The sequence below is a fragment of the Peromyscus maniculatus genome, chromosome 18, assembly GCF_049852395.1.
Source record: "Peromyscus maniculatus bairdii isolate BWxNUB_F1_BW_parent chromosome 18, HU_Pman_BW_mat_3.1, whole genome shotgun sequence".
Lineage (NCBI taxonomy): Eukaryota > Metazoa > Chordata > Mammalia > Rodentia > Cricetidae > Peromyscus > Peromyscus maniculatus.
In genome coordinates, this window is record NC_134869.1 from 18,820,592 (window position 1) to 18,843,357 (window position 22,766).

At 45.6% G+C, this 22,766-nt stretch overlaps 2 protein-coding genes across 2 annotated transcripts in view; one reads left to right on the forward strand and one right to left on the reverse strand.

Annotated features, from left to right (window-relative positions):
* Ccdc38 (coiled-coil domain containing 38) overlaps positions 1-15,413 on the forward strand; it is a 52,771-nt gene extending 37,358 nt beyond the window's left edge. The window contains exons 10-16 of the mRNA XM_016006925.3: positions 44-101; positions 2,860-2,932; positions 6,170-6,321; positions 6,847-6,982; positions 10,527-10,732; positions 12,720-12,813; positions 13,444-15,413. Coding sequence (XP_015862411.1) covers positions 44-101; positions 2,860-2,932; positions 6,170-6,321; positions 6,847-6,982; positions 10,527-10,732; positions 12,720-12,813; positions 13,444-13,557 — 833 coding nt within the window. The 3' untranslated portion in view covers positions 13,558-15,413. The remainder of the gene's footprint in view (positions 1-43; positions 102-2,859; positions 2,933-6,169; positions 6,322-6,846; positions 6,983-10,526; positions 10,733-12,719; positions 12,814-13,443) is intronic.
* Positions 14,462-21,254, reverse strand: Snrpf (small nuclear ribonucleoprotein polypeptide F). Its single transcript, XM_006988456.4, has 4 exons — positions 21,071-21,254; positions 19,136-19,261; positions 15,117-15,181; positions 14,462-14,597 (listed from the first exon to the last, which is right to left on the reverse strand). Exons 1-4 carry the CDS (start codon positions 21,071-21,073, stop codon positions 14,531-14,533), a joined length of 261 nt encoding a protein of 86 aa, XP_006988518.1. The 5' UTR covers positions 21,074-21,254; the 3' UTR covers positions 14,462-14,530.
* Between the last annotated feature and the right edge of the window lie 1,512 nt (positions 21,255-22,766).

The window sequence follows — 22,766 nt, forward strand, 5'->3', positions numbered from 1 at the left end:
TTCCCATCACCCATGGCACGGACCTTACCTGGATTTTGAGCAGGAAGGGGACACAGGAGATCTACTCTCGGCCCAGACACCAGGAGGAACTCCATGTTCAAGTATGGCACAAACTTACTACACTCCAGTGGAAACCCATGTGTGGCTTTTTAGAAAATAACTCTAGCTTTTCCTCAACACAGAGACCTCGCTCGTCTCCAAGCCTGTGGTCACACACAGCGGAGTCAGTGGTGGCCAAGTCGGCACCCCGCCGAGGTGCCCAGAATTCTGCTCTCTTTGATTAGGACCCCAGTCACAGAAGTCAGCAGATCAGTCACCATTGGGACTCCCCCGTCTGGCTCTTCTGCTAGCCTGTGCACCTGCAGTTCCAACCTGCAGTAGGGCCATAAAGCATCTTTATTTACTCTTGATTCTTCCCTAACTTGATTGCTAACTCATTATTTCATAAATTGTTCACTGTCAACACTAGCTACCCAAGAAGTGCTTTGAGGAGGTAAGTGGCTGTCTGGGTCAGGCATGCTAGCCTTGAGGAAGGGTTCTGAGCCAAGACTACCATGTCCACGACAATCCCTGAGGTCCACAGGGACATGTGACTTCTGAATTTCAGGGATCCTGGGGTCACCCCGCTTCTGTGGCATTATTTAGCCCTCACTATTTCTTTTTTATATAAATTTCATTTTTGAGGTCATTATAGACTCACATGCAGTTACTGACAGGTCCTCTTTGACCCAGTTCCTGCAACAGGAATCCTGTGCCAAACTATAGTACGGTGCCACAGCCAGGTTATCAACCTTGGCCCAGTAAAGGGCAAAATGTTACCACTGGATTCTCCGTGTCCGCTTCCCTCTTCCCCTGGCAGCCACTAATGTGTCCATTTCTCTGATTCTGTCATTCAAGAACGGGGTGTAAGTAGGATCATGTAGTGTATAACCTTCGGGTTTTAATAATAATTCCCAGGAGATCCAACCACACTAGACCGTGTGGTTCTCCTGCTGGTTCTCCTGATGTTGAGCAGCACTCTGTGGTCTGAACGTTGTGTGCTTGAACTGGTCACCTACTGAAGAATATCCGCCTGGTTTCTAGTTTGGGGCTATCATGAATAAAGCCACTGTAAGTTTATTTAGTCAACTTGAAAGAATAGTTTACTGGGCTGGAGAGATGCCTCAGAGGTTAAGAGCACAGGCTGTTCTTCCAGAGGTCCTGAGTTCAATTCCCAGCAACCCCATGGTGACTCACAGCCATCTGTAATGAGATCTGGCGCCCCCTTCTGGTGTGCAGGCAGCATGCAGGCAGAACACTGAATACATAATAAATCTTTCAAAATTTGTACATATAGGGATGTCTGGCCTGCATGCACATATTTGCCCCATGTGCATGCAAGCTCCCTGGGGGCCAGAAGGAGGCACTGAACCCCTTGAAACTGGAGTTAGAGACAGTTGTGAGCCACTGTGTGGGCGCTCTGCAAAAGCACCAGTCCTAACTGCCTGTACCGTGTTCTGTGTGAAGGTCTAGTTTCTCTGGATGAATGTCTAGAAGGTAAAAGAGGTCTCCATGGTAGATGTCAGTTAGTTTCTCCAGTGTCTGTACCGTTTTACACTCCCACCAGCCATGCATATGACGTCTAGTATCACACCAGCTTCGGCCTTTGATCCATCGTGTGTGTGTGTGTGTGTGTGTGTGTGTGTGTGTGTGTATGTGTGTGTGTGTATGTGTGTGTATGTGTGCGCGCGTGTGTGTATGTGTGTGCGTGTGTGTGTGTGTGTGTGTATGTGTGTGTGTATGTGTGTGCGTGTGTATGTGTGTGTATGTGTGTGTGTGTGAGTGTGTGTGTGTATGTGTGTGCGTGTGTATGTGTGTGTGTGTATGTGTGTGTATGTGTGTGTGTGTATGTGTGTGTATGTGTGTGTGTGTATGTGTGTGTGTGTATGTGTGTGTGTGTGTGTGTGTGTGTGTGTGTGTGTATGTGTGTGTATGTGTGTGTGTGTACCACAGCCCATCTGTGGAGGTCAGAGAACAACTTCTTGAGTCTGTTTCTCTTCTCCCACCATGTGGGTTCTGAGGATCCAACGCACATCATCAGGCTTGGTGACAAGTCCCTTTACCCTCTGAGCCCTGGGTCCAACACCATTATTCTGTAAGACTGTGTCTTATCATCTACCTACCTGATACACCCTCGTATGACAGCAACGATTACAAAAAGCGGATCTTCTCTGAAAGAGACAGGTAGCTGCCTTCCTGAAAAACATTCTGAAGATGGTCGTCAACCTTGAGTAAGCACTAGAGCGCACATTTTGAAGTCCTCTGTCGATCCACTTCGATATTGACAGGGCAGACATGGCAAGGTAGGCGGTCACGTGTTTCTCTAGAGAAAGCAAGCCAGTTTTTCCGATGCCCCTGAAAAAGTCTTCTGTGGGTCTTGGTGCGTCTGTGTGGTCTCGTGGCGTGTGTGACGCTGTCTGGGGCTGAATAGGATCTTCTTTTGCACAGCTGTGGAATCGTGGGGTGTGCAGTCCCCTGAAATCAAATAGTCTAATGAAAAGAACTCTGTCATGGGGGCTGGTGGGGCTGCTCGGTGGTTAGAGCACTGACTGCCCTGGCAGAGGACCTGGGTTCGATTCTCAGCATCCATGTGTTGGCTTATAACTCCCATCTCAGGGCATCTGACCCGGCCCCCTCTTCTTAGTTCCATGGACAGGAGGTGTGCCTGTGGTACGCCAACATACATGCAGACAAAACACTCATACACATAAATATAAATTTAAAAAATGAGTCTGATAGTCAGGGTTCAAAGTCAGTTTTGAACAAAGGTAAACTAATGGAAAGTGACTCAGAAATGATTTTTATTTCCCTCTTTTATAGTCCACCTGAAAGCCTAACCTCGGAGGACAGTTTGGAGCTCTTTCTGGATGACGAGACACTGGAATTTGATCTGGTAACAGACTGTGTTTCCTGAGTCCAGCTGTATGTGGTCTACATGCTCATTCATTTCTTCTGAAATCGCCTATTCCAAACATATCACAAACTTTCCCTAAGGAACTATGACATGATACTGTTCTCAGATCCTGTCTATTCCCAATCTTTGTCATCAAGCCACCTATGAAACATATGTAAGAAGATAATATGCCACCCCTTCTAAGGGTGAAGCAGGAGAACCATAGATTTCAGGCCAAGAAGCTGGATGTGACAGAGCAGACTTGTAATCCCAGCACTTGGGAGAAAAAAGCAGGAGGCTGGGCGGCCCCAGCTCATTCTCACATATTTAGGAAGTGGGAGGCCAGCCTAGCCTACAAGAGACGCCCGACTCCATAACACAAAACCAAAGTGACAACAAAATTCAAGGCCAGTTTGGGCTACATAGTGAGTTCCAGGCCAGCCTGAGGGACAACAGTGAGGCCCTGTCTCAAAAACAGAAAGGGAATCATCTCGAGCAGACGTATAACCAAACCCGTCCTATAACAACTCCAGCTCTTAGATGCTTATCATGGCGTGGACTGTGTGGGTGTTTAAGTGTGCCAGTGTGTGAGCACACGCGGGCCTGTGCACTCCATTCTCTTGACTGAGACTAGGTTCCTGACTGAATCTGGTGCTCACCCAGCCAGCTTGCCCTGGGAGATCCCGTATCTCTACCTCCCAACCACTAGGAACACAAGGGGGGAGTGTTGGGGGCGGGGAAGTGGGGTGGCTGCCACACTCACCTGTCTTTTACACGTGTCCTTTACACTCTGGGTCCTTTACACTCTGGTTCTCATCCTTGCACACCAAGTGCTTCATCCACTCGGCTAGCTCGCCAGCCCAGGATTTGTTTTCGTTTTGTTGGGTAAGCAGAACCACAAAAACTCCCCCCGCCAAGCAACCCATTATTGCTGCAGAACTGACTGGGAGCTTGCCTCAACCTGAATGCAATCGCAAAGGCTGGGGAGTGATTTTAAAAAGAAACAAATCAGGGAAGGGCTAGAGAGATGGCTCAGAGCGCTGGCTGCTCTTCCAGAGGACCCGCGTTCAATTTCCAGCACCCACCTGTGGCTCACAACCGTCTGTACTGAGAGCTGATGCCCTCTTCTGTCCTGCAGGCAGACATGCAGATAGAGCACTCAGAAACATAAATAAACCTTAAAGAAGAAAACAAACCCAGCAAACACCCCCCCCCATTATTACCCAGGGCATACCTTACTCAGGTCACCCTGCTTTTAAAACTGCGTTCAAACACATGTTTGTCCATCTTAGCATTTTCGGTGTGCAATGCAGCAGTGTTGACCATACACACCCCACTGTGGGGCAGATTCTACAAGATACCCTCATCTTGCAAACCCGAAGCACTGTGCCCATCCAACACCCCCTCCGACCTCCACCTCCTGGCAACTAACTGTCTTTCCACTTCCTGTTTCTAAGAGACTGGCTATGAAGTAAGCGGGTTGTACACTATTGGTCTTTTCTCTGTGTGTGTGTGTGTGTAGGGGGGGGGGCGCCAGGGGAGAGACTGGGCTCTTTCACTTAGCCTAATAATCCTCAAAGCTCATTTAACCCAGGCAGTGGTGGCGCACACCTTGAATCCCAGCACTCGGGAGGCAGAGGCAGGCAGATCTCTGTGAGTTCAAGGCCAGCCTGGTCCACAGAGTGAGTTCCAAGACAGCCAGAGCTACACCGAGAAACTCCATCTCGAAACAAACCAGACCAAAAATGCTCATTGAAATGTCAACCTAGTGGAGCTGGGGAGCGAGCTCAGTAGGTACAGTGCTTACAAGCAGGAGGACTTGATTTCCAGTCCCCGAACGCGTTACAAAAACAAAGAAACCAGGCATGGAGCTGTGTGCTTATAACCCTAACATGTGGGAGGCAGAGACAGGCGGATTCCTGGGGCCTGCGGGCCAGTCAACCTATCCTACTTGGTGAGCTTGAGGACTGCGAAAGATTTTGTCTCAAAAAAAAAAAAAAAAAAAAAAAGCGGGTAGTGCCTGAGGAACCCCATCTGAGGTTCTCCTCCAGCTCCAACACACATGTGCACTCACACCGGCACACACATGCTCACAACCATCCAAATGTACTGTAGAAGACGGTCTCCTTCTTTAGGCTGAATAACGTTCCATTGTGTGGATACTGTACTGTATTTCCTTGTTCACCCATCTATATTTTTATTGCTTCTGTGTCTCAGCTACTGGAAGTAACAATAACACATTATATTAATATATAAGTCATCTTTGAAAATGCTTACTTAAAGTAATATGATTCTTGTTGTTGTTGTTGTTGTTGTTGTTTGTTTTTTGTTTTTTGAGACAGGGTTTCTCTGTGTAGCTTTGGTGCCTGTCCTGGAGCTCACTCTGTAGCCCAGGCTGGCCTCAAACTCACAGAGATTCTCCTGCCTCTGCCTCCCGAGTGCTGGGATTAAAGGCAGGCGCCACCACCAATACTTATTTTAAAAATCCAGAGCCTATCAAGTAATTAGCACTGGGAGGAAATGGAGCTCCATCCGTTTCCTGTCTTTCCTTCCTCCCCTTTCCTGCCCCTCTCTCCTCTACTGCTGTAGTCTTTATCCTTTCTCCCCCACTTTTCCTCGCTCATCTTTCTCTCCCCACACCCCGAGTCATCACTTACTGTTTACCATCTCTCCCCGGGAACAAGGTGCGGCTCCCTTACAGTTCTCTCTGCCTCCCTCATACTCTAGTGTGGATTCTGAACATTTCCAAAAGCTTCTGTGAGGTCCCCAGTGCTGGGGGTGGGGGTGGGGAGGGCGGCGGAACACTGCTGCCGACCACGTGACATCTGCAGGGCTGTAACGTCTTGGGAATGGGGCCTAGTGGAAGGAAGTCCTGTTTTGGGGAGTGTGTTCTTGAAAGGGGATGGGACCCCCGGTGTCTTTCTCTCTCTCTACCTCTTGGCTACTGTGACGTGAACAGGCCTCCCCCACGTGATCCTGCCACAGTGTACTGTGGCATCATACATCTACAATACTACAATAGTCCCTGAGCAAAAATAAATTATTCCTCCTTAGAAGTAGATCTTCTCAAGTACTTTGACATGTGCGTGTGTGCTTGTGCGTGCGTGTGTGTGTGTGTGTGTGTGTGTGTGTGTGTGTGTATGTGCGTGCGTGCGTGTGTGATCAGCTCCCTCCCTACATTGTCTAGACAGGTCACATGAACACAGCCGTGAGACCCTTCTCTTCACTATTGGTTAGATACCGGAGATTTACTTCAACGAGCCAGAAGAGTTGCTCTGGGTCCTCAAAGAGCTAGAGGAACAGAATCTCACCTTGGTCCAATATTCCCAAGACGTGGATGAGAATCTCGAAGATGTCAACAAGAGAGAGAAATGTATACAGGATAAGATGTGAGTACATTTCTCCTATTCAACAATCACTAACCAGAGGCCACATCCAAATCACTTGAGATGTCTCTTCTCGTGGTTTAGGCCAGGGCATTAATTAAAAATGAGTTACATGATGGGCATAAAAAAGGTAGAATTTACATTTGCACAGAGTAGGTCCTGATGCTACACTCTGCTGATTTCTGTTTGGGTCTTGAGAGAATCCACAATAGCAGAGAAAGGGAAGAAACCATCTTCTGATGGAAGTTAAAGCCTGCATTCAGGCACGTATTTGCCTAGTTGTAACTTGAGTGTAGACCTGAGGAAATGACTCAGGATAAAACAGTCATTGAACAAGTCCCTGAGCAAGCATGAGGGACTTGAGTTCAAATCCCATAACCCACATATAGCGCGTGCGTGCACACGTGCACGCGCGCACACACACACACACACACACACTTGCTGGGTGCCGGGTACTGACATATGCCCAGTAAGGACCGAGTCCCTCAACCTCGAGCTGCAGACAAAGGTCCCCTCTTTTTGCCACAGAAACAACAACATTGAGTTCCTGATGGAACACAAGGAGATGCTTAAGGCGAACTGTGAGCGGGAGGAGGAAAAGGCAGCGGAGCTGGAGCTGAGGTCCAGGCTCTTCAGTTTTGGAGAATTCAATTCGGAGGCTCAGGTACATTCTTGACCTGTGGTGACTTTCTCTCCTGGTGATGGGCCTCCCTGTGCACTGAGCGCTTAACAGGGGGAGTTAAGGCAATCCACAAACGGTTGACAGGAATTGAAAACCAGCTTGGAATTTTGCCAATATGAGAGAGTCAATTCCCTGGTTAGGAACCATTTTATATTGACCTTGGGGTTCACGTGAACTGGTGCTGTAGTTATTTCAAACTACATTTCTTTGTCGGTGGATGGTGCCAGTAAGACTGTGAACCCACACACTTAACATGGAATGGACAATCCGCCCAGCACTGAGTCTAGACAATGTGTCTACTTCTATGGGCCCCAAGAGACCGACTCATTTCCCAGCACTGTGACACATCCTAATTACCCTAATCTGTTGACCAGCCCATCTCTCCCAGCTGGATGCAAACCCCTCCACACAGGGACTAGTCTGTTAATGAGCTCAGTGTCCTCAGAGTGTCACTGCTCAATAAATGTCTGTTGAATGAATGAATGGTCAGGGTAGTGTTCAGATCCACAAGAAACTTCAGCTACCATTGGTTTCTTGGAAAGACCTCAAATGAAGTAAGGAGCCAAAGCTGCTGTGTGGGACTGACATTACATACACGATTGTGAATCTTGACTCTTTTAGACAGAGGTAGATTGCGGACCGGGCTGCATTAGAAAACAGGCAACCATCCACTCCTGCCTACATTACTCAAAGCCAAAGTTGTTTGTGGCTGCTAGGCACATGCATGGCCTAAGGCATGACAGCATGACGTCTTAGAGCTATGGCAGGAAGTGTTTTGATTCTAACTTTAGTCAACCATGTGGTACAATACACTCAAAACCTACCACCTAACTATTCGAGTGTGCAACTCAATGGGATTAAGGACATTCATGGGGCATAACTGTGACCACAGTCTATTTCCAAAACCTTTCCATCCCTTAAGCGTAAGCTTTAATATCTTAACCACTTTTTGAATGTCCAGTTTGGTGGTGTTAAATACATGCACACTGTCTTGCAACCACTCTCAAGAATGCCTTTCAGCTTGTACAAGAAAAGCTGCCTACCCATAAACACCCATTCCCCTCCCTTCCCCTCCCACATGAGCTTTTTGTCTCTGAATGTGACTCTTCTGGGTATCTTGTGTAAGTGGATATATACAACACATGTCCTTTGTCTAGAGCTCATATTACAAAGCATAATGTTCTCCGTATTCATCCACATTGTGGCACGCATCAGAATTTTGCCCTTTTTAAGGCTAAATAATATTCCATCCTGTGGACTATACTTTGTTTACTCATTCATCTGCTGATGGACACAGGTTGTTTCTATCCTTCAACTCTTAAATAATTCTGAAGCTGACCGCCCTGTAAAGTAAAAGATAAATTATTTGTAATATTTAACAGTACTCACACCTCAACAAAACCCCTCTAATCTCAGTGTAGGGATATATATATATATATATATATATATATATATATATATATATATATATATATATTCAATACTTTTAAACATTGTGTCAACTAAGAGAAGGGAGGATCTAGTTGTGAAAGGTCCAGGGCTCAACGCCCAGATGGTAGGAGAACTAAGAACTGGTTTGAAAATTCCTTCTTAAGATGATCCACAAAATAACAGTCGCAAGTATAAAACAGGCACTCACACAGAATTTGTAGGCACTCTCTGGAGCTAGTAACTCATGGTCTTCCAAAAATATGAAGTATGGGATATGGAAGAAGGGGGAAACAATTGAAAAATTTAGGGAAGTGGGGTTTTTGTTTGTTTGCTTTTGAGACAGGGTCTCATTATCTAAAGTTGGCCTCAAACTATGTAGCCGAGGATGGCCTTGGGTTTCTCCTCCTTCACTTCCCTTGTGAGGCTGGAATTACAAGCATATGCCACTCTGCTGTTCCAGGCAGTTCTTAGGTACCTCTCATGCATGCTAGACAAGCACTGGACCAAAGCTGTACCCCCTAGACCCTCAAATGATTCCTCAAATTCTTCAAAGCTTAAAATATACAAAACATAATCCTTTATGACTAAAGATCCATTCCAGCTGGGCAGTGGTGGCGCACGCCTTTAATCTCAGCACTCGGGAGGCAGAGCCAGGTGGATCTCTGTGAGTTCGAGGCCAGCCTGCGCTACCAAGCAAGTTCCAGGAAAGGCGCAAAGCTACACAGAGAAACCCTGTCTTGAAAAAAAAAGGGGTGGGGGGGCTGGAGAGATGGCTCAGAGGTTAAGAGCACTGACTGCTCTTCCAGAGGTCCTGAGTTCAATTCCCAGAAACCACATGGTGGCTCACAACCATCCATAATCAGATCTGGTGCCCTCTTCTGGCCTGCAGTCATATATGCTGTATACATAATAAATAAATAAATCTTTAAAAAAAAAGATCCATTCCTAATTTTTACACCCCCACCCCCAGATTTATTGAGGACAATGTGGCACGCCTGATTTTGGTATCCATGATTAGGGACTTCAAACCTGTAACAATAAAATGAATATTTTTATTCTTTCAAAACTGCCACACTTACAAATGTATTCAATTCCTTAAAATGTTCTCCTGACTCAGTATTTTTAAAATAAAAATTTAAACTCCATTGACATCAAAAAACAGGTAAACCGTAAGTTTACCTCTTGAGGAATTTTCTCAAGTGAACGCAGTCCCCAGCAGCCCCCAGGTGAGGGACTAATCGACTACTACCAGAACCCACCCTGGATCTCTCCATTCTTCAAAGGTGATCACTGTTCTGAATTCTCACCATGGATTCGCTTTGCTGTTTTGAACTCTAGAGACAGAACCATGGCCTGTGTCTGTTTTTTTTTCCTCTCATGTTTGCGGGGTTCACCCACATAGTTTTCAGGCACAGTGGTTTGGTTTAGTGGCCTCGGGATGGAATGTTTGCCGAATGTGGTCATCTCTAGTTTTATGGGTGTGCGTGAGGAGCTCACAAAGTTGAGCTGGGAGGTGTAGAGACGTGGATTAGAAGTATGGACTCCTTGGAAGGAACACATGATGCCATCCAGACAGCTCTCGAGTTTGAAACACTGCTCTGGTCCCATCAGGGGCCTGTTTACTGTTGACAGGCATCTTATGTTATCTGGGTACTGTCTTTGATCCTTCTTCCTGCCCACCGCCTCCCCGGCTCCCCCCTCCACTCACTGAGATCCGCCTGCCTCTGCCTCTCAAGTGCTGGGATTAGAGGTGTGTGCGGCCACTGTCCAGTAATGGAGTCCCGTCCCATCCCCCTCCCCCAGACAGGGTTTCTCTGTGTAGCTTTGATTGTCCTGGAACTCACTCTGTGGATCAGGCTGGCCTGGAACTGACAATCTGCCTGCCTCTGCCTCCTGAGTGCGCCAACACTGCCCAGCCCTGACCTGTCTTTTAAAGCATTTAGGGAAAATAGGCCCTGGGTTCTCTCCCCAGCACTAAATGATGACATTTAAAGGACTTTTCACTGTTAACACTGTAGAGTGGAATTTTGTATTTATTGACAGTAAGCCCCCATATAGTGATGGAATGTTTTCTGCTCTTTCTTCTTGAGCTCAGGAAAAGCTGATAGACTCACTTAGTAAAAAGATTAACCAAGTATACAAAGTCTGCATCGGAGATGCTGAGGTTGGCAGCCTGAATGCAGTTCAAAAACTCGTGAAAGTAGAGTCTCGCCTGGTGGAACTGAGTGACCTCATTGAGTCTGTCCCCAAAGAAAACGTGGAAGCCATCAAAAGGATCAAACAGAAGGAACGGCGGCAAAAGTACTGTGACAGTCTCCTCCTCCGTCTCTTAAGTGGCTACTGTGTGTAAACCCCGCCCACGGTCAGCAAGCTCTGTGCGGCAAGCATTGCAGAGCATTGCAGTCAAGGGTCAGCCCACCCATCCCTGCCCTTCCCAGAGGATATTCTTGGGAAACGAGGGTGGTAGTGTCACAGTGGGTAATGAGCACTCCACACCAAAAGGGCTGGGAAAATAATTTACCAGGGACAAATGACCCAATTAGGACGGCCGTGGGGAAGCTGTCTCAAGTCATATGGACATCACTCAAGGGCTGTCATGTGTAGGAATTGCACTATGGTGAAGGTTCCAGCAGTGGAAGACCACAGGGCGACCTGGTGTCTGAAGGAATGGCCTGAAGTTCAGAGCTATACAGTGAGAGGTTTCCCCTGTGACAACACTTGGCTGGCACGCATACCCCCACTCATTTCTTCCCAGACAGCCTTACGGGACTGTCATCCCTGAAACCTCACCCCGATGGACTTCTACAAGTTAGAGATTTGCCTAGGCGTTTTGTTTAGAACTGTTATCACTATAACGTGGTTGCAGCTATCACATGGCACGTGGGGAATGCTGAATAAGTAGTCATAGTGTGCATGTTCTAGCCAAGGGAAACACACGGAGAGGCAGATGAACACTGTAGCTCCAGGTGGGACAGGTATGGGCGCGGAGCCTGCCTGCTTGCCCTTTTAGCTACAACTACTGTGACCTACAGCAGGGGACATCTGTCTAGACTATTTCATTTTTCTTTTTTCTTTTTTTAAGCAGAAGCTGTGATACTTACTTCCTAGGGTTGATGTATCAAATAATCGATGGAAAAGCACTGAGCAAGTCTGACACAGACTAGTAACTACTATTACTGTATTACTGTTGCACAGAGGGTTACTTATCAATTCTCATGTAAAAATGAAGGTGGTCAGATGGAGGACGACTCCTCCCAGATGACCTCAGTTTTTTATAGTCGCAGTCTTGAGAGTGCAATTACAACTTATTCTCAACAGTAATATGCATACAGTTCTGTAGCTAGAGTTTTCCTGCCTTGCCCACAGTCAGGACAAATCTCTCACCCGCCAGTCCCACAGCCGCTCAGACCCAACCAAGTAAACACAGAGACTTATATTGCATACAAACTGTATGGCCGTGGCAGGCTTCTTGCTAACTGTTCTTATAGCTTAAATTAATCCATTTCCATAAATCTATACCTTGCCACGTGGCTGGTGGCTTACCGGCGTCTTCACATGCTGCTGGTCATGGCAGCGGCTGCAGTGTCTCTCCCCTCAGCCTTCTGCTTCCCAGAATCCTCCTCTCTCCTTGTCCCACCTACTTCCTGCCTGGCCACTGGCCAATCAGTGTTTTATTTATTGACCAATCAGAGCAACAGATTTGACATACAGACCGTCCCACAGCACAGTTCCAGTTTTCAGAAGACCTTTTTCCCCATGGTTTAGATCGTAGTTCTCAACTTTTCTATTGTTGACGCTTTATACAGTTCATCATATTGTGGTGACCTCCAACCATAAAACCATTTCCATTCTTACTTCATAACTGTAATTTTGCTACTGTTATGAATTGTAATATAAATAATCTGATAAGCAGGCTATCTGATGTCACCCCTGTGGAAGGGTCTTCTGACCCCCACTTTGAGAACCACTGCACCAGGGTGATGTGCACACTTTCCTTAAAGAAACTTGACAGGCAGGCCAGGGAGGTGGCTGGAAGCTAAAGTGGCTGTGGTACACAGTGCTTCGGTGGGATGGAGAGGGGAAGACGTGGCCTTGCTTCTGACCACACTGGGAAGAGGTACTTCTCCAAAATGGTGAAATGAAATGTCTTTCCATTGCCAGAATATTCCAAAGCCATCATTATAGGAATCTTACACTTGGATAGTTCCTTACCAAACAACACAAATGTAGATGCTTTACTTTTTATAAGCTATAGAACTTCTGATAAGGTCCTCCTTGCCTACAACAGGTTGCGTGAAGAGAAGGTGAAAGAAAAGCAGAAGTACCAGGAGGAGCGGCTCAAAGCTGCTCTGGAGAGAGCAGTAGCACAACCCAAGAAGAAGGTTGGTTTTGGGCCGGAATAGGCCCCTGGTCCAGGCCAACATGAGAACTGTCCGGCCTCAAAGGCCATGTCCCTTCTGAGGCACACTGGGGATTCAGATCTCATGATCAACACAACATGGTAGTTCCCTCACCCATACACTAAGTCATAAAAATTCACCTGGAATTGCCAAACAGAAAACAAAGGGAAGGTACCCTCTAAAGAAGGGAGAGGTTTCCTTAAACCCTCCTAATGCAAACACTCCCAAGACTCAACACCACCACTGATGTTTAAATGGTTTTCTCAATAACGGCTCAACAAAGCACCTCTGGCAGCCATGGAGGAAGCCCACCTGAGGAATACAACATTAGTGTTCAGCACAGTGCTTTCTTAGCCAGTCATGTGAGCTACCGACTCCTTAACAACGTCCTTCTGTAAACCACTCCAATGACCAACAAAAGCCAAGTGCTGTCTTCTGTATTCTATGGGTGCTCAACTTGCCATGCATGTTGGTCATCGACAAGGTTCTATCAGTCTCCTGTAACTTTTACTATTTTAAACCATTTTATTCATGTAAAAATTCAAGTTAACATTGGTATTATACATACTGCAATAGAAAAGTTATGCCAAAAAGAATTATTTTGTTTTTCAGCTGGGAAGACGACTGGTCTACCGTTCGAAACCTCCATCTGCTAGCAAACAGGAGCTCCTTTTAGTCAGTGATACAAGAACAAAGTCACTGGAGGAAGAGTATTTCTTTAGCTGAACAGGAGCATGGAGAAATTGAATTAGCAAACGTTCTATGCGAATGTTGGCGTTCAGTGATGCAATACTGTCCTAACAAATTCCAGGAAGCAGACCTTTCTCCTGAAATTTGTAGGAGTAGGAATGGCAATTGTTTTCTTCTGCTAGAACTATTACTCACTGGTATCATTCCATTGTATTTTAAGATGTCCCCTTTGGATACACACATCCAAAGTCTACTCATTGATATAATTACACGAAGCATGACTTAGAGCAGAATGGCCTCCCTCAAAGCATGAGAATTTTAATCATATTTCTAAAGCAATAAGGAAATTCATGGCTATGAATATACATTCTAACAATGTACTATTCTTAGAACTGGACAGGTTTAAAAAGTACAAACTATAGACTATGGTCTCAGATCATGAGACTGGTAATTTCACGTTAAGCCCGGAAAACCTTCCAGAAAACTTCATTAAGTGAACAAACCACACTCCTTTAGCCTCAATGTCAGTTTGTATTATGTTCTATCTCCATAATATTCAATTTTCATGTTTTGACTTAGCTACAATATGTTATTTAGTCTATGTTGATATAGAAATAATTTGTTAATACAATATATATAAATACTAAGAAAATGTTTAACTTTATGCATGTTAGAAGTGGTTTGAAAACCTTAACAGCTACTTTTAAAAGGTCTCAGTTAATAAAATTACAATGGCCGAAACTCACCCTCAGAAAAATTCTAAAGCATAAACTTATTTATTCTTCATAGAAAAAAATGAAAACAGTGGGCTTATAAAAGTCACCTTAAACAAAACTGGGTGGTTTTTTAAGCATCACTAGTTCTATGAATTATCCATCCACTGTTTTAACATTTGTGTTTTGCATATGAATGTCTGCATATAAATAGTTCACAAGTCAAGTTGGAAAAAAAACAAATTTTTATTGTATAGAAATACATAATATATATATAAAAAAAAAACCCGAAGATGCTATTCTCTCATTTCCCCATCTTCCTCTTCTTCTTCAACACCTCTGATGTAAAGGACATTATTACACCTGTAAACAGAAAAAGTGGTCTATTTTCATGTTTCACTCCAACATGCATGATCATCACTGCTGTTTTCAGACTGGAACTGAACCTACAGCTCCACCCTCCTCTGTTGGGGCTACCCAGGTGTGTAAAAGCACACGGCAGGCACATGTTTCCACCACTGTCATCACACTTCTACAACCTATCAGAATATAGGTGGTTGCTCACACTGGAAAATGAATACAACAGAAATCCTTAGCAGCTAGACTCAACTAAAATCCAAATCCAAGGTCTGTAACCCAGGACACTGAAACAGGTTACAGCTAAGGGCCAGGAAATGTAATCAATAGCATAAAAACCTTGATGAACTGAAATCTCCCAATGAATTAGTAATTTCAAAGGCTTCTGAAGTCTAGATGTTGAATACTGTTAAATCTTTTGCCTTTTTTTCTTTAGTCCTTCAGTTTGGGGATTACTTTAATTTATTTAAGCAGACTGTTTCTGAGGTTCACCAGTAACTCCTCACACACAAATGCGCTTATTACCTTATTAGAACTTCACCCAGATGTCCAGACAATGCACCATCTATATATTCTTCTGTATTTGCAAGCTTTAGATAGAAAGAAAAATGTTAGTATGATTGCACAAGAAGAAAACAGGGTAGCATCCCTACTCCTGCTGAGAGCACATTAACTGAGACCATTTGACACCAACTCGGACTGTATCTGTAATTAGTAAGTAGAAGATTAGCTTTCTATTACTCTTGTATCTCTGGATCTTCTGTATTAAGACATGCATGGTACAAAACTAATATATAATAAAGCTTATTTCAAAGTCGTTAAGCCTTCTAGATGTTATTTCTAGCTGATATCAAAGTGGCTCAAAGAAAGCTTCCAATTTATAAGTTATAAATTTTCAATTTTCTAAAAATTCAATTCCAAAGAATCAGACATTAACTTTCTCAGAGCAAAACATTATGAACCATATTAAATTATTCAAATGGGTACACAAAAGCTATGAATAAAGTATATTAACCAACAACCAAATTGAAGAAATTTGAAAAATTCAAAACTGAAGATTTTGAAAATTTCATGTACTCCACGGGGGGGGGGGGGGGGGGGGGGAGAGAAATGATATATCAAGAATGATCTGTAGAATTATTTCAGTGAACTCTATTCTAATGTTTAGTCATCATTCTTATAATTAAAACAACAACAAAAAACCCACCACCAATGCCAGATGGAGTCACCAAAGGCAGAATAAGAGGACTCCTTCTTCCTAAGCAGGTGGTGGACAAGGAAAGAAAACAGGGAGATGTGGCATAAGGCATTTAAACCTGCTGGGTGTTTCTTCTCTAGAGGAAAACAAAACACCCAGATAACATGTCACCCCAAACACGTTTGTGAGACTTCAGTTTGTAAATGATTGCTATCAGAAGGACTATATTAAGAGCAACTGATTTTAGTTTATCACTTTCTGTGTATGAGTGTTCGTGCACCACGTGTGTGTCTGGCCTGGTGCCTGTGGAGGTCTAAAGAACATGGTGGACCCTCTCAGTTACAGAGGGTTGTGAGCCACCATGAGGTGCTAGGATTTGAACCCTGATTCTCTGGAAGAGCAGCTTAACCAGGGCTCTTAACCACTGAGCCATCTCTCCAGCAAGAACAACTAATTTTATAAGTATTTTTAGCATGTCCCCCAACGCTTAACTGACTTCTCAATTTCCTACAATAATGCCCCAAAGCTTCCTATTGTGTATTAAATCCACAGCCCTCACTACTGCTGAAAAGGTTCTACTCTGGCTTTCTGGACCCTGAACACACCAAGCATGCCCTGTGAAAAGGAAATCTGTATCTGCTCTTCTTTCCACCTGAGACGACTTTCCACTAGATGCTCGTGGTCTCTTCGGAGAAGCTGGACTATCTTGTTTATTACCCCACACACTATCCCCCTGCCTTTGCTTTACCGTCATACTGTGGATCACATCTAATTATCGAAGTGTGTTACATTACCACCTCTCACCACTGAAACAAGTTCAACAATAAGGACTCTGTTTTGCTCACTGTTACATTCACAGTACCAAACAGACAATAAGTTCTGGCTACTGAAGCAACTCGGAAACTGGGCTCACTCAGAGACACATTTTGTAACTTGGGGAAGCTACATTAACTGGAAAACCCAATATTAGGTGGTTTGTTTTTTTCAACAGGGTCTCAAGTATTCTCAGCTGGCTTCCAACTCTCCATGTAGTAGAGAATGATGCTTAATTCTGATCCCCCACCTCTGTTAACGAATTGATGGACTTAGAGGTGCTGGGGTGGAACAAAACTTACTTTGAAATCATACATTCTGTGGTTTTTCAGTGTATTTATAAAATTAAACTTTCACCACTAATTCCACACAGTATTTTTCACCATGATTTTCTATAGCCTTTGTGAATGACTCATTTCAAGAATTTTCTAGAACAAAACCACCTATACTCTTGTTAGCTGGATTTCTGGTTAAGCTATCCACATAAGTCATCTTTAAAACTGGGCAGAAATTGCACCTAAACCACCACACACACAAAAATAAAAAATAGGCGAAGATGTCAGACATGGTAGCACAAGCTTTTAATCTCAACACATGGGAGGCAGACAGGCATATCTCTATGAGTTTGAGACCAGCCCAGTCTACACAGCAAGTTCCAAGCTAGCCAGGGCTACACAATGAGACTTTGTCTTTAAAACTACAATAAAATAAAATAAAATACATATAAAAGTAGGCAAAGGATGTGAATACACATTTATCCAGACCACAAGCACATGGCTAATAACATAAATAAATAAAAGGTACTCAACGTCATCAGGAAAATGCAGATCAAAAGGATATACCCCATCTAATCCAAGAGAACAGTATTTCATACATAAAAAGAGGAGCGTCACAGAGAACAAGTGTCAGTGCACTGTGGGAAGGAACTCCAACCCCGCAGCTCTTCTGTACAACAGTATGACGGCTACTCACAACACTAAACATGGGCCAGCCTCCCACTCCTGCGTGGATACTCAACAGTTAAAAGCAGACTGGAAAAACGCTCGTTTGGGACAGACGAGTTGGCTCAGAGGTTAAGAACATTGGCTGCGCTTCCAGAGGACCTGGGTTCAATTCCCAGCACCCACATGGTGGCCCACAACATCTCTAACTCCTGTTCTAGGGTGTCCAGTGCCCTCTTCTTTGGGCACCAGGTACACACATGGTGTACATACACACACGTTGGTAAACATCCACACACATAAAAATAGAAATGAGTGGACAGGCGAGAATGGAGCTCAGCGGCAGATGGTCTGTGCAGCCGTACAAATCCCCGAGTTTGGTCTCCAGTGCTTAAAGAACTGGTGTGACAGACCATACAACAGCATGTTACTCAGTCCTGATAAGCAACAAACTCCAACATTTTACAACACCAGTGAATCCTGAATGAATAGTCACCCCAGAAAAAGGACAAAATACCTGTCTGAAGGCATTCATGGGGGTGTGGTTCCAGGACCTGTCAGAGAGCTGAGGATGTTTGAGCTCTTTATTTCAAATAGCCGAGTATTTGCATATAACCTAATGCCCTTCACATGATTTCTAGATTGCTCATAACCCAGTTCAGTTGTAATAAACATAGACAGCTGTTACACTGCATTGTTTATGGGGTTAACAAAGTCTGCACATCTTGAGCAGATAGAATTTTCACTTAGGTGTTTTGATCTGAAGTTAGCTGAATCTGTAATACATCCCACTTACATGAGGGACAGAGAACAGACAAACTCAGAGAGAGATAGCACTTACTAGGGACTGTATTAGAGGAGGCAGGTGATAGGGAATTTTTTATTGGGTACAGAGTTCCACTCGCGGACGATGAAGATGAAAACGTTCTGGGAATGAACAATGGTGATGGCCACACAGCAAGTGAATGTACTAATGCGCTGAATTATAGAGCTAAATGCTGAAATAGACATGTTTTAGGATATCCTTTATTACAAAGAAAAAGACTGGCTGAATTATTTACAGAAACTAAGGCACAGTCAATTATCAGTTCCTTTGCTTCTTCAGTCTTTTCTATGGAAAAATGCTTTCACTCAACTACTTTCATACTGTGTCTTTAAAATTCATTAAAGCAATTTAAAAATCTCCCTTAAAAAGAAAATCTTTGAAGAAGGAAGTGCTGGGAAGTTTTGCTTTCTGTAATCAATTAGTTTTCCCCTTGTGGTATTAGAAACCAAATGCCAAAGCTCTTCTTTCTTTGGCTGCCCCAGTCAAAGTCGATAAGGTCGATGACGGGGTTCTGGTTTAATACTGGGTCTTAGTAGCACCAAGTCCACTACAGTGTGAACCTCCTCCCTGGAGAATACTTTAATCCCAAATTCTGTGTTACATTCATCAATTTAACTGTGTATGCTCTTATCAGTCACAGTAAAGTGTAAGGAGTAAGGAGAAGCAACAGAAACCCAGTTTACAGCTCCTGTAACAACTTAGCTCGCCTACCCCTCCTCGGCTCCCCCACCCCTCCTCGGCTCCCCCGCCCCCCCCCTCGGCTCACCTGCATATTCATGTAGCCATCCACAGAGACCAGGTAGCCCTTGTATTCCATCCCCCACTTGAGTTTCACCATCACTGGCTTTCCAGTCAGTCCATTGAGAAAAGGCTTGGGATTGAGGGGTAAACTCTGCACAGAAAAACAAAAGCAGTATCCAATCATTTTTTGCTTAGCTCGGCTTCTCCCACCCACGCTCTACTAAAACATCGATCCAGACTTCATGGTGTCCAGTCAGGGCAAACTCTCGTTCCCTGGCACTTTACAATTTGTTGGAGAGGGTCAGAGGCGTTAAGTACCCATTTAGTCAACTTCACATTCAACTCACTGAAACAAAACATAAATCATGCGATTAAACACTGAAGGTCAGGTGGGGCCGGGGCAAGAGCCCGGGTCCAGTTAGTGTGCTTGAGGGACTGGTTCTATCCCAAGCACTGTCCAACGACAAAAACCCTGAACACCCACATCACCACCCGCTAGCCGAGCTCTAAAGAAACCAAGCTAATGGTCTGAGGTGATCTCTGCAGACACAGAAACAATTCACTATCGTCGGTGAGTGCCAAAGGCAGAGCTAGAGAAAGATGCAGAGGGCAGGTCACATCTGGCAGGCTTTCACTGCGGGAGGCCCGGCTGGGTCTCCATTTTTTTATCAGGAGTAGTGCCTCTTAATGCAACCGCTATCAAGCTTAGTCTGCAAAAACAATGTTCCCTTTAAACTCAGGACCAACACTCCCAAATCTATGCATCCATCATTCCAAAGAAAACAAGAAACTTGGTTACTAAGTCTAAGATGAGGTGATCTTAGGGGGCATAAGGTCTAAAGCAGTGGCCAATTCCCACTGTCTGTAATTTATCATCCCCAAAGCAACTACTATTTTTAAGGCACCTGTCAAGTCATGTAATATCCTGGGTGAAAAGTGCTCCAGTGGTCTCCCACTGCACTTAAAGTAGACAGACTTCCTAAAAGGCGTTCAGAGACCCGGAAATCGAACCCAGGTCTTCCGCAAGAGCCAACACTCCAGCACGTGTCAGCTTGAAAGCGTTAATAAAGTCTGATTTCAAAACCGCTATCCCTGCATGCGGCTGTGAATTCCTGTCCATTTCAACTAGTCAACCTACTTTCTAGTTAGGGCTCATTGCGTGAAACCCTCTCCCACCCAGCTCTTTCTGTCACTTAGATTTCTGGTTAATCGCCACCTTTTGGTTCCTGCACAACGCTCTAACTTCCCAACGGCGCCTCACAGAGCATCCCTGTCAGCTTCCTGCTTAAGCCACCGCCCCCTCCCTGCAGTCGCTTATTTCTTGTTATCACTGGACTGTTGCCTACCCCCCACATCTGAGGCGGGGAAAAAAAAATGCAGGTTCTGCATTAGCCCTTTGCACCCCATATCCCTGGCGCCTAAGAACAAACGCCTTCAGTGAACGAAAGGGGGAGCCTGGGCCTCCTGTCCCAGAGGACAGACAATGAGCTGGGTGGGGGTTGTCAACATCAAGGCATGCAGCAAGCGCACGGTGGAGTGTGCTGAGCAGATAAAGGGAAAACTCGCTTCAGTTTACCCCATCCCTGGGGCTCCCCCCGCCCCCCCCCAAAAAAGGCTCCGGGTCCAACAAAACGGGACAAGGCGGCAGGGGAGCTCGGGGAAGGGAAAAGGCTGCGAACGCGCGCTGCAGGGCCTCCCCCTCCTCCATCCCCATCCCCGCCCGGAGCCGAGCGGAGAGCCGAGCCGGGCCGGGCCGAGCCGAGCGCCGAGCCGAGCCGAGCCGAGCCGAGCCGAGCCGAGAGCCGAGCGCCGAGCTCCGAGCTCCGAGCCGAGCCGAGCCGGGAGAAGGAGCGAGCGGCCGGCCGCGCGGCGCCCCATGCGGATGAATGGAAGGCGAGCACGCCCCCGCCAGGCCGCCCGCCCGCCCGCCCTCTCGCCCCGCACCGCTCATCCTCCTTACCATGGCGAACACCCGCGAGCGCTGCAACCCCACTAGCCGCCGACTCCGCCGCTGCTACCGACCCCTCGTGACCGGAACCGCCGCTGCCGCCGCCGCCGACCCGAACCGCTCGCTCAACGCGGAGAGAAATGGCCGCCAAAAAAAGAAAAAAAGAAAGGAGGCGTCACCTTCCGCCTCCCGCCTCGTTCTCTCGGCTTCGGCGATTGGACCCAAAGACGCGCTCGCTGATTGGAGGAGATGGCGGGCGCTGTCTCCTGGCAACCAGAGGTTCAAGGCGCGCGCTTGCGTCCAATCACTACGCGAGGTCTGAAGTGGGCGGGGCGGAGCGGTCCTGGTTTCGCTGCTGCGCTGCAAGGATGTTTCTCCCTGCACGGCGGACGTGGTTTAATTTAGCAATTGCAGGTTTACGGTGTCCTCCAGCTGGGAGAACGAGTTCGGGTTCTGGAGGTCCCTGCTCATCCTCCCACAGATCCAGCACTTGGGGAGCGCCCCTGGCGTGGTCCCCCTTGGCGCCACTGTACTCTGTTTTAGAATGCCCACTTTGACCGACGTGGGTCAGTACAGAAGTTGAGTCCGGGTCAGGTTGGGTCTGGGATGCTGTGTGGTGGCCTCTGTCGTTCTGATTTCTAAGCATACCCAGAACCGGAGGCCTGTTTACATGTGTTTGTAAATAAGGATGTAGGGGATTGACCTATCGAGGGTTAATCTCTCTGATGGAAAGAGATCGATCAGTTATCCCACTTAATTTTCCCGTAATCTCAATGTTCCCGATATGGGTTCTCTTGTGATATGAAACCCGTGTAAGAAGAGTACTTTTTTCTTTATCGGGAACCTAGCCCTATACGAACCTGAAGATTATTTTGCATGGATTCCCCAAGTAACTCAAGATTTCAGACTGGCCTAGACCTAAAGACGGTCAATTCTATTATTAAAGTATGCTGACAACGTGCTGGAGTGTTGTTGGCTCAGCCGCGGAGAGCACTTCTTGCTCTTGCAGAAGAACTGGGTTCGATTCCCAGTACCCACATGGTGATTCACAACCATCCAAAATTTCAGTTCCAGGGGATTCATCTCTCTCTTTTGACTTGTGTGGCCACTAGACCCGCCTGTGGTGCACATACCTACCTGCAAAATAAGATTTAAAAAAATCTAAAAAAAAGAAAAAGTATGCTGATAATCTCAGAGATGCATTTTGAGCAGAGAGCAATCTTAGCCCTGATTATTGCATGGTAATAGAAGAATAATTACTGGTCCTGGCACTCAGTATGCTCTAATTCTTAAGTCTGAATTGACAATTCCATAAATTTTATACTCAGAGCCCTGGATATACCTAGCTTGACTTCTAATTTAATTCTGGGAATACTGGGAATTGCACTCATAACAGACTCGTGTTAGTATTTTTCTCATTGTATTAAGCTATCTGCTGTAATCTGCAAAGGACTTAGAGTGCCTTGTGAAATACACAGGAGAAATAAGTAATAAAAGAAAAGACAGACTGCACATTTGTTTCCAAGCTTTATGGGGAAAACTGAAGTTACAAGATTGGCGGGTATGTGTGTGTGTGCCAGTTACAAGATTCAAATTTTCTGCAGTGCTTGTGTCTACAAGTCCAGTCACCCAGAAGAAGCAGTGATTTCAGTTCCTCTGAGCTGAAATTCTTCAGGATCTGAGCCCCATGATTGTTAGAAAACAGACT